The 12,473-nt window shown below is 41.1% G+C and overlaps 1 protein-coding gene across 1 annotated transcript in view; it reads left to right on the top strand.

Annotated features, from left to right (window-relative positions):
- zp3 (zona pellucida glycoprotein 3) overlaps window positions 1-5,254 on the top strand; it is a 12,187-nt gene extending 6,933 nt beyond the window's left edge. The window contains exons 6-9 of the mRNA XM_008120736.3: window positions 2,346-2,437; window positions 2,564-2,709; window positions 2,807-2,926; window positions 5,063-5,254. Coding sequence (XP_008118943.2) covers window positions 2,346-2,437; window positions 2,564-2,709; window positions 2,807-2,926; window positions 5,063-5,199 — 495 coding nt within the window. The 3' untranslated portion in view covers window positions 5,200-5,254. The remainder of the gene's footprint in view (window positions 1-2,345; window positions 2,438-2,563; window positions 2,710-2,806; window positions 2,927-5,062) is intronic.
- The last annotated feature ends 7,219 nt before the right edge of the window (window positions 5,255-12,473 follow it).

The following is a 12,473-nucleotide window of genomic DNA, read 5'->3' as shown; positions in this document are numbered from 1 at the left end:
ATGAATGCTTTTGGGATGTCAAAATAAGCTTAAGGTAACCTGGTGCCATGAGGGGTGCTAATGACTCCCTAAAAGCTAAGATAGGGGAAATTCCTCAATTAATGGAACCCTAGAAAGCCTAGGTAGGAATTCCTTAGATAAGGCCTAATGGAGGGTCAGAGGTCTTGAAAGTAGCCTATGTTTTAGGAAACTGCAAAAGTAGCTTATATATATATATATATACTAGCTGTGCCCAGCCACACGTTGCTGTGGCTTTGTCTGGTGGTGTTGGTGAGAAATTGTTGAGGTAGTGGTGGTATTGAATGTCTGTTGTATGGTTGTCTTTATGTTTAGTATGCATTGGGTTGTTTGTGTAATGTGAAAGTGGTGAGGGTAGAGGGGGTCTATGTCCCTGTGTAGTATTGTATAGTATTTATATGTTGTCCATGTGTTGTGAATGCTTGGATTGTGTCCTGCTGCATAGTAGAAAGGGTTGGGCTGGATGGCCCTTAGGGATCTCTCCAAACTCTTGTGCCTGTCCCCTGGGCTGAGTAGGTTGCTAGAGACCAAGTGGGCGGAACTTACCCTTGTAACTGGCAGCAATTGGATAAAAACAATTATTCCTCTCCCTCTAATTAGGACTTTATTTTTCTTTTCTTTTTGTTGTATCAACCTAGAGCCGTGGATGATGGGTTGTGTTGTCAAATTTCGAGGTTGGGGGGCCTGTCGTTTTTTATATATAGTTTTTTATATATATATAAAGGGAAAATGAAAAAAAGGGGGAGGGGTATTTTTTCTTCAAGTAAAGTGGGAGAACAATAAAATGGTAGGATAGTAGGATAAATAACTATAAGGGAGTAAAGTAAGTGTGGGTAGAAGTTTCAGGTATGGTATGTGGTGGAAAAGGTAGAAGGGTAAGAGTGGGTCAAGGGAGTGGGATGGTTGGGGGGGGGGGTCTTTACTTCCCAGTCTTCATCTTTGTGTATTTTTCTGATTTGTTGTATTACTGAAATTTATCTTTCTTTAATTTGCCCTTCCCTTATTCTTTAGTCTTCACTTCACTTTATTTCTGAATTAGTCGCTCTCCACCAGAGTGCTCCGAGCGATTTACAATTTAAAATATCATTCCACAATATAAAAACATTCAACATAAAAACATTCAACAGTGGCTATTTGGCAAATTAGATCTGATTTACTTAAATGCACAACCAAACAGCCAAGTCTTGAGTGTTTTGACTCATGTTCCTTTCTTCTTAAATTTCATTTCTCGGTTACTTAATTATCTGGCACTGATACATGCCTTCATAGTTTTTGAAGAATCTCCAGTCTGTTGAAATCTCGGGACACCCTGTGTGTTCTTTTGTTAAAAACATTAATCTGTCCATCTCCATTATTTCCAACATTTTATTTCATCAATGATCTATACTTGGTATTTCCTCAAATTTTCATTTCTTCACATATGTCATTCTTGCTGTAATTCTTCAATTCCTTATGTTTATCCCAAATTCGTCTTCATCTTCATCCACCTTATCGAGATTCGAAGTGGCTTGTCCAATATCCATCTTTTCACTTTCAGAAGTTGTGTTTTTTCGCCTATTGTGTATATTTTATTATTGGTTTTTGTTGTTGTCCTTTGATGTTTCATATTTTATCATTGCTTGTATTTTGATTTTGCTGTAAACCGCCCCGAGTCCCCTTCGGGGGAGATGGAGGCGGGATATAAATTTTATGAATTAGTCTCCTGTTTTAATATTGTATGTTTTTTGTATGCTTTTTGCTGATTTTAACAATTGTTTTATTGCTATTGATGTTTTACTGGTATAATTGTTTTATAGTCGTGCTATTGATATTGATTGTCTTATCGGGCTAGGCCCCATGTAAGCCGCCCCGAGTCCCTTCGGGGAGATGGGGCGGGGTATAAAAATAAAGTTGTTGTTATTATTATTATTATTATATAAATAAACTTATTATTAGACGTGAGGTTTCTTTCAAAAGTAGCTTTTAGTAAAGTGCAAAGTAAGACTTTTTTTGACACTAATTGGTGATGGATAATGCCTATATGACATAGGTAGATGAAGACAAAATGGTATAAAAAGGCCCGTGTTTCTTTGTTCTGTACCCTTGCTTTCCTGATTACAGGAGAGGGTCCTTCCTATGCTTATTCTCTGTGGCCACTGAGAATAAACGTCATTTTTCTTCAGCGCTCGGAACTGTCTCATTGTCTCAAACCTTCGTCTGCTGTTTCACTGGTATATTTTGATTATAGTCTAACAAATCTGACCTGGATCAAGGGATGGCTCTTCCATAAACATTAGACATACTTTCACGAAGGATCCATCCCTTACAGCCATTCCTTGTCTTTCCAGATCTACATTACCTGCCACTTGAAAGTCACAGCAGCTGACCAATCCCCGGATGCCCTGAACAAGGCTTGCTCTTTCAATAAAGCAAGTAACAGGTATTGAAAGCCGGGGATGGATAAAGATCAAGGAGCGGTTGCAAGAGGCAACTGAGAACATAAAGAAAAAAGAACACATTAATGCAAGGGTTATGTGGTTTTCTTTCCTCATCCTATTTGCTGCAGGTGGCTTCCAGTTGAAGGCACTAGCGATGTTTGCAGCTGTTGTGAGACTGGCAGCTGTGGATTGCCTAGAGGCCAATATGGAATGAGCAATGCCTGGTGGGTAGGCGCAGGAGGGCGATTCCAGAGAGATGTTTCCTCCACAGATGGTAAATTTGGATCCCAGTTCTTAGCTTGAAGGGCTTACGTTGATACAAGATGAACGCAGCCTAATTGGTAATTGTTCTGGACTTGTTTCCTATACAGATGATCCTTCAGCAGAGAAAATAGAGGCCGATGTTGTGCTAGGACCTGTTATCTTGGATGACCCGAAGACTTTAATGCCTCATTCGGAACTTCAGGGGAGAATGGGGTTGATGACCCAAGGTAAGGCTGTCATTTGGTAATGCTGGATCACTTAGGCTCAGTTCAGACAGTCATGGGGATGGAGGATGTTGGCTTGGTTCATCTAGTCCAGGAGTGGGAATAATAATGACAATAATAATAATAATAATAATAATAATAATATGAAAAACAACAGGAAAAACTCAGCCGCTATCAGGACCTCAAGATTGAACTTCAAAGACTCTGGCAGAAACCAGTACAGGTGGTCCCGGTGGTGATGGGCACACTGGGTGCTGTGCCAAAAGATCTCAGCCGGCATTTGGAAACAATAGACATTGACAAAATCACCATCTGCCAACTGCAAAAGGCCACCCTACTGGGATCTGCACACATCACAACTTGTGATTTTGTGATACGAATTCCAGCATATCTATCTTGTTTGCTGTGTCATACTAAAATAATGATAATAATAATAATGATGATGATAATAATAGTGATGATGGGCACACTGGGTGCCGTTCTAAAAGATCTCAGCCGGCATTTGGAAACAATAGACATTGACAAAATTACGATCTGTCAACTGCAAAAGGCCACCCTACTGGGATCTGCACGCATCATCTGAAAATACATCACACACTCCTAGACACTTGGGAAGTGTTTGACTTGTGATTTTGTGACATGAAATCCAACATATCTATCTTGTTTGCTGTGTCATACAATAATAATAATAAAATAATAATAATAATAATAATAATAATAAATTTATTTTTATATGCCGCCTCCATCTCCCAAGCAGGGGACTCGGGGTGGCTCACATGGGGAACAAGCCCAATATAATCACATAAAATCATAAAATAACAATTTAAACATCAGACAACACAATTTAAAAACAATTTAAACAAGTCATAGTTAACACCATGCCAGACTACACAGAGAAGCCATTGAAATCCACAAGCATGTGGGCAATTTCAACAGAAAGGAAGGAAACCATGAAAATAATAATAATAATAATCTTTATATACCGCTCCATTTCCTCAAGAGGACTCAGGACGGTTTCCAACAAGTGTACAAAACAGTCAATTGTATGATGTTTTTGACAACAATTTAAACATAGTAAACATAATAAAACACCATCAGACAGAAACAATTGCATTAAAATGGACACAGTTGCAAATCCAATCAATATAATCCATCAGGAACCAAGTACGGTAGAGTCTCACTTATCCAAGCTAAACAGACCGGCAGAAGCTTGGATAAGCGAATATCTTGGATAATAAGGAGGGATTAAGGAAATGCCTATTAAACATCAAATTAGGTTATGATTTTACAAATTAAGCACCCAAACATCATGTTTCACAACAAATTTGACAAAAAAAGTAGTTCAATACGCAGTAATGTTATGTTGTAATAGTTTAGCACCAAAATATCATGATACAGTAGAATCTCACTTATCCAACATTCACTTATCCAACGTTCTGGATTATCCAACACATTTTTGTAGTCAATGTTTTCAATACATTGTGATATTTTGGTGCTAAATTCGTGAATACAGTAATTACTACGTAGCATTACTGCGCATTGAACTACTTTTTCTGTCAAATTTGTTGTCTAACATGATGTTTTGGTGCTTAATTTGTAAAACCATAACCTAATTTGATGTTTAATAGGCTTTTCCTTAATCCCTCCTTATTAACCAACATATTCGCTTATCCAACGTTCTGCTGGGCCATTTATGTTGGATAAGTGAGACTCTATTGTATATTGAAAACATTGACTACAAAAATGCCTTGGATAATGCAGAACCTTGGATAAGCGAGTCTTGGATACGTGAGACTCCACTATACCAAAATCTGGCTGCCAGTATTGAGAAATACCAGAATCAAGACAATAAATAAAGAACAACACTCTGAAAACAGGGGCAACGATCGGGGCCAACTGACACCTCCCAACAAAGGATTCCCCCCAGGCAGGAAGCAGCCAGGTTTTGAAGCTGCAAAGCCATCCTATGCTAACCAAAAGTACCTGTTCCAGCTTGCATACACATTCAACTTAAGAACAAATCTGCAGAACTTGACAACTTGTCTGTATATGAATGAAAAAAAAAATATGCTAAGCAAAGCTGGTATCTCATTAGCTTCCAGCTGTGGAGACAAATTTCTTACCAATTTTTCCCTTCAGGTATCCGTGCAAAGTTTGTGTTCATAATGCTGGGCCTGGGCATAGCAACTACCCTTCTGGCATTGACTTCAGTGACTCTGGTGCTCCTCCTTGTCTGCAAGAAAAGCCGGACTCGACTCAACTGTGAGCTGTCGTGACCAATTTGGAAATGCAAAGCAAGAAAATAAAAATAAAACGGGCTTTATAAACGTGGTCTGATGTAGTTTTCTGGAGTTGAGAGTGTGTGACTCGACAAAGCGATCTCTAATTTATGGTCATCTTGTGCAGGGTTTTTGAAGGCTAAGCGTGTGTGACATTCGTAACGTAATGGGTTTTCATAGCCAAACAAGGATTCAAACTCTTTAGAGATGTTCAGTGTGTTGTCGAAGGCTTTCATGGCCGGAATCACTGGGTTGCTGTGAGTTTTCCGGGCTGTATGGCTATGTTTCTCTCCTGACGTTTCGCACACATCTATGGCAGGCATTCTCAGAGGTTGTGAGGTCTGTTGGAAACTAGGCAAGTGTGGTTTATATATATATGGAATGTTCAGGGTGGGAGAACACCTCCCAACAAAGGATTCCCTGAGACAAGAAGCAGCCAGACTTTGAAGCTGCAAGGCTATTCAATGCTAATCAAGTTGGTCAATTGCAGCATTCCAACTTGCCTCAGACAGACAAGAGTTCTTTCACCCGTCCTGAACATTCCACAAATGTTGCAATGAGCCGCCTTGATTAGCACTGAATAGCTTTGCAGCTTCAAGGCCCGGCTGCTTCATGCCTGGGGGTATCCTTTGTTGGGAGGTGTTCTTTCTCCCACCCTTCACTTTCCATAGATATATAAACTCCACTTGACTAGTTTCCAACAGACCTCACAACCTCTGAGGATGCTTGCCATAGATGTGGGTGAAACGTCAGGAGAGAATGCTTCAGGAACATGACCTTACACTTTGTTGGGAGGTGTTCTTTCTCCCACCCTGGACATTATTCTACAGATATATAAACCGCACTTGACTAGTTTCCAACGGATCTCACAACCTCTGAGGATGCTTGCCATAGATGTGGGTGAAACGTCAGGAGAGAATGCTTCGGGAACATGACCTTATACTTTGTTGGGAGGTGTTCTTTCTCCCACCCTGGACATTATTCTACAGATAAATAAACCCCACTTGACTAGTTTCCAACGGATCTCACAACCTCTGAGGATGCCTGCGATAGATGTGGGTGAAACGTCAGGAGAGAATGCTTCGGGAACATGACCTTACACTTTGTTGGGAGGTGTTCTTTCTCCCACCCTGGACATTATTCTACAGATAAATAAACCCCACTTGACTAGTTTCCAACAGATCTCACAACCTCTGAGGATGCCTGCCATAGATGTGGGTGAAACGTCAGGAGAGAATGCTTCGGGAACATGGCCTTACAATCCAAAAACTCACAGCAACCCAATATTTTCTATTGATACACCTTGACGAAGCCCATCTATGTTCAACTATGCTTTTTTTCTTCTCTGATCAATATCTTTTGCAAAGGAATTGAACTTCTGACGGTAACTTGTCTTCTACTGCCACTTAGTGGTGACGATACATAGCACCATACAAATATATTCTTAACTACAGCAGCCCACCCTGAAAGCAGGTTTTGGCTGTTTGAGATGTGGGCTTTTCAATAGAAACTCGATCCCATTGCAGTAATTCCAGGATGTACTCAGAAAACTATGACTGAGGGAATGCAAGGTCAAGTGAACTTCCTGGCAGGAGAGTTGAGAGTAGGTGGATGGTAATAATCCAGACTTTCTTTGCCCGGCCCTGTTTTACAAGCCCAAAGTGGATGCATTTTAAGACCTATGGAAGAGTTGCCAAAGATTCAAGGCGATCAAAGACTCGGCCTTTTCCGCGGCGGAGACTCATACATTTGGAACACCGCCTTCACTTCTTGGAAATACATACTCTCTCTTTGGTTGGGCATTTAGGCAAACAAGATTTTTATGCAATTTCTCCATTAAGACGTGACCTGTTGTGTATAATCATATTTCCTTTAATGTATGAATGGTGTAACCAACTACAGTCTGAATTTGGCTGGGGCATTTTCAATTACAGTGCACTATAATCTATAACCTCCTGCCAACCTAGCAGTTCGAAAACATGCCAATGTGAGTAGATCAATAGGTACCGCTCCGGCGGGAAGGTAATGGCGATCCATGCAGTCATGCCATTGGCCACATGACTTTGGAGGTGTCTACGGATAACACCGGCTCTTCGGCTTAGAAATGGAGATGAGCACCAACCCCCAGAGTCGGTCACGACTGGACTTAATGTCAGGGTAAAACCTTTACCTTTATAATCTATAACAGGGGTCCCCAAACTAAGGACTCTGGGCCAAGGTCATTGATCTGGCCTCTGTCTTAAACTTTAGACTTAGTGTTGACCTAAGTCTACCTGGTCTTTGAAGGACTCTTTGCTTACCTGTGGTCTTATGAGACCATCTAGATGGCTTTTGGAGGTCACTTTCCTTACCTGTGGTCCTATGAGACCGTCTAGATGGCCTTTGAGAGTCCCTTTCCTTACCTATGGTTTTTATGAGATTGTCTAGATGGCCTTTGGGGGACCCTTACCTTAGCTATGGTCTTATGAAACCATATAGATGGTCTTTGAGGGTCCCTTTCTTTATCTTTGGTCTTCTGATGGCCTTATGAGACCATCTAGATGATCTTTGGAGGACTCTTTGCTTACCTGTGGTCTTATGAGATCATCTAGATGGCCTTTGTGGGTCCCTTTCCTTACCTATGGTCTTATGAGACCATCTAGTTGGCCTATGGAGGACTCTTTGCTTACCTGTGGCCTTATTAGATCCTCTAGATGGTCTTTGAAGGCCTCTTTGCTTGGCTATGGCCTTATGAGACCATCTAGATGACTTTTGGAGGTCACTTTTCTTACCTATGGTCCTATGAGACCATCTAGATGGCTTTTGAGCATCCCTTTACTTACCTATGGTTTTATGAGATTGTCTTGATGGCCTTTGGTGGCCCTTTCCTTACCGATGGTCTTATGAAACTATCTAGATGGTCTTTGGAGGTCTCTTTGCTTACCTATGGTCTCATGAGATTGTCTAGACCAGGGGTCCCTAAACTAAGGCCCTCCAAGGCCATTGACCTGGCCTCTGTCCTAAACTTTAGACTTAGGGTTGACCTAAGTCTGAAATGACTTGAAGGCACACAACGACAACAATCCTAATTTTGGACTATTTCATCCTAGTCTGGCCCCCCACTTACAAAGTTTGAGGACCCCTTAAGAAAGTTTCAATTGGATATCCTTTCTTCAATCCTTGATTAGGATTGAATGGCCTTGTAGCTTGGAATATTTTGGGTTCCCCGCTGAGACAATTCAAAGTTCAATGTCTTCCTCGTTTCGGGTGGGCAAGATCAAACCGATGGCGAGGAACGATGGGAGATGAAATCCAACATCTGGAGGCCACGTCCCAAACGGTTCTAAGATTTGAACAGGGCACGGCACTAACCAGAGGGAGAGAAAATCTGCCTCCAAATTCAGTGCAGAAAGAACAAACTTCAGTTGAAATTCCATCTCCTTGAACATGAAAGGGCATTTCTGAAGCCACAGGGGGAAACGTAGGAGTGGGGAGGTGGTGGAATTAGAAGGAAATGGCTGCGGCGAAGGAGTTCGAACAGATCAAAGACGGAGCAAAGCACCTTTGGCAACAGCAAACAAGTTTTCCTCCTCCCTCTGGAGCCTCAAAAGCAGCAGGTGTGGGCAGCCTGGAGCTTGCAATGGCAGAGCGTGACTCTTTTTCCTAAGCATATGAACTGGGAAAAAATAAATACAAGACCACAGACCAATTCTAAGCTCTGTGAGTTAAAGACAGAGCCAAACCCTGAGCTACATTTTGTACATACAGTAGAGTCTCACTTATCCAAGATAAACGGGTCGGCACAACATTGGATAAGCGAAAATGTTGGATAGTAAGGAGGGATTAAGAAAATAATAATAATAATAATAATAATAATAATAATAATAATAATAATAAAACTTTATTTATACCCCGCTACCATCTCCCCAATGGGGACTCGGGGCGGCTTACATGGGGCCATGCCCAAGACAATACAATAAAAAAAACCCTATTAAACATAAAATTACATTATGATTTTACAAATTAAGCACCAAAACATCATGTTTTACAACAAATTCACAGAAATAGCAGTTCAATACACAGTAATGTTATGTAGTAATTGTACAGTAGAGTCTCACTAATCCAAGCCTAGCTTATCCAAGCCTCTGGATTATCCAAGCCATTTTTGTAGTGAATGTTTTCAATCTATCGTGATATTTTGGTGCTAAATTCATAAATACAGTAGAGTAGAGTCTCACTTATCCAACGTAAACGGGCCGGCAGAATGTTGGATAAGCGAATATGTTGGATAATAAAGAGAGATTAAGGAAAAGCCTATTAAACATTAAATTAGGTTATGATTTTACAAATTAAGCACCAAAACATCATGTTATACAACAAATTTGACAGAAAAAGTAGTTCAATATGCAGTAATGCTATGTAGTAATTACTGTATTTACGAATTTAGCACCAAAATATCACGATATATTGAAAACATTGACTACAAAAATTCGTTGGATAATCCAGAACGTTGGATAAGCGAGTGTTGGATAAGTGAGACTCTACTGTAATTGTATTTACAAATTTAGCACCAAAACTTTGAAACATTTCCTACAAAAACATTGTCTACTAAAAGGCAGACTGCGTTGGATAATACAGAACATTGGATAAGTGAAGCTTGGATAAGTGAGACTCTACTGTACCTTCAAATACAGTATGTGGAATCTACCGTATATACTCGAGTATAAGCTGACCCGAATATAAGCCGAGGCACTTAATTCTACCACAAAAAAACTGGGAAAACATTGACTCCAGTATAAGCCAAGGGTGGTAAATTTCGGAACACACTTGGGACCAGAACTAAGATATATACTCAAGTATAAGCCGACCCGAATATAATTCGAGGTACTTAATTTTATCACAAAAAAACTGGGAAAACATTGACTCCAGTATAAGCCAAGGGTGGTAAATTTCAGAACACACTTGGGACCAGAACTACCGTATATACTCAAGTATAAGCCGACCCGAATATATACCGAGGCACCTAATTTTACCACAAAAAACTGGGAAAACATTGACTCCAGTATCAAGGGTGGTAAATTTCAGTATACACTTGGGACCAGAACTACTGTATATACTCAAGTATAAGCCGACCCGAACAGAAGCTGAGGCACTTAATTTTACCACAAAAAAACTGGGAAAACATTGACTCCAGTATAAGCCAAGGGTGGTAAATTTCAGAACACACTTGGGACCAGAACTACCGTATAAACTCAAGTATAAGCCGACCTGAATATAAGCCGAGGCACCTAATTTTACCACAAAAAAACTGGAAAAACATTGACTCCAGTATAAGCCGAGATACCAATAAAATTACATGAATTGAGGCCTCAGTAGGTTAAATGTATTTGAATATTAACATAAAGCTCAAATTTAAGATAAGACTGTCCAACTCTGATCAAATCATTATTCTCATCTTCTTCAATGTAAATGTGCTGTCTCAGTTTTTTTGTGGTAAAATTAGGTGCCTCGGCTTATATTCGGGTCGGCTTATACTCGAGTATATACGGTAGTTCCGGTCCCAAGTGTGTTGCATAAGGGAGACTCAATCTGACCAACTTACAGAACGTTCCAAAAACATGCCCATAAAATCACTATTGAACCGAAGTCTGTCTGCCTTCCTAGCAAAGAGTTAACTCGGAGAGGAATGTGCTCCACCGACCACCACCGCATTCTGTTCATTCCTGACCACGTCTCTGCCCTGATTTGCTTTTCCCAGGCCCCGGAGCTTGGGAATTTGGCTTCTCTTCCATTTGGGAGATTACTGTCTAATCGCAGCAGCGGCAGTCGTGGTTTAATGGAGAGAAGTCTGTGTGCGATGCCCTGGCCTGGAGTTACGGTGTGTCTCTTTCCAAGAGAAGTTTTTATGTAACACAGCGAGCAAAAATCGATGAAGGGACCCATCCGGAATAATTGGTGGGGTTGCATTTAGCATGTGCCACCCAACACTGTGCATCATGTGTGCTCAAGCAACATGACAGTGTGGTCAAGATGGCCAAAGTGACAAATTAGAAAGTAAACACAAGCTAGGAGAGAGTGATGCAATTTGTTTGTGCCCGAACCTACAAGGAAGGATGGGATTCTTCCAATCCTTCCTCTTGTCCTTAATGTCCAAACTCCTGTTGCATTTTAATTTTTTTGTGATGTCGAAGACTTTCATGGCTGGAATCACTGGGTTGTTGTGAGTTTTTTGGGCTGTATGACCATATTCCTGTAGCATTCATAGAATCATAAGTAAGGTAAAGGTTTCCCCTGATGTTAAGTCCAGTTGTGACCGACTCTGGGGTTGGTGCTCATCTCCATTTCTAAGCCAAAGAGCCGGCGTTGTCTGTAGACACCTCCAAGGTCATGTGGCCACTGGCATGACTGCATGGAGCGCCGTTACCTTCCCGCCGGAGCAGTACTTATTGATCTACTCACATTCGCATGTGATATAATAGACTATTATATCACATAATATATAATATAATTATATATACATATGTATATATATATTATAGTGTCTGTAGACACCACCAAGGTCATGTGGCCACTGGCATGACTGCATGGAGTGCTGTTACCTTCCCGCCAGAGCCGTACCTATTGACCTACTCACATTTGCATGTGATGTTTTCGAACTACTAGGTTGGCAGAAGCTGGAGCTAACAGCGGGCGCTCACTCCTCTCCCCAAGTTTGAACCTGGGACCTTTTGGTCTGCAAGTTCAGCAGCTCAGCGCTTTAACACACTTCGCCACTGGAGGCTCCGTCATTCATAGAATAATAGAATTGGAAGAGACCACATGGGCCATCTAGTCCAACCTCCTGCCATGCAGGAAAAGCATAATCAAAGCACCTCTGACAGATGGCCATCCAGCCTCTGTTTAAAAGTTTCCAAGGAAGGATCATCCACCAGACCCTGAGGCAGAGAGTTCCACTGTTGAACAGTTCTTTCTAATGTTCAGGTGGAATTGCCTTTCCTGTAATTTGAACCCATTGCTCTGAGTCTTGTGACACTGTGGATAATAGTAAAACCCTAGTTAAATGAACCATAGAATTGTGTAGGAGAACCTAGAAAGGACATCTTTAATCAGATTTTTTTTCTGTGTCAGGAGCAACTTGAGTTGCTTCTGGAGTGAGAGAATTGGCCATCTGCAAGGACATTGCCCGGATGTTTTGATGTTTTTACCATCCTTCTGGGAGGCTTCTTTCATGTCCCCGCATGGAGCTGGAGCTGATAGAGGGAGCTCATCCGCACTCTCCTCGGGTGGGATTC

This window comes from Anolis carolinensis, unplaced genomic scaffold, assembly GCF_035594765.1.
Source record: "Anolis carolinensis isolate JA03-04 unplaced genomic scaffold, rAnoCar3.1.pri scaffold_11, whole genome shotgun sequence".
NCBI lineage: Eukaryota > Metazoa > Chordata > Lepidosauria > Squamata > Dactyloidae > Anolis > Anolis carolinensis.
Note: the sequence above shows the minus strand (reverse complement) of the source record. Positions and strands in the feature narration are given on the sequence as shown.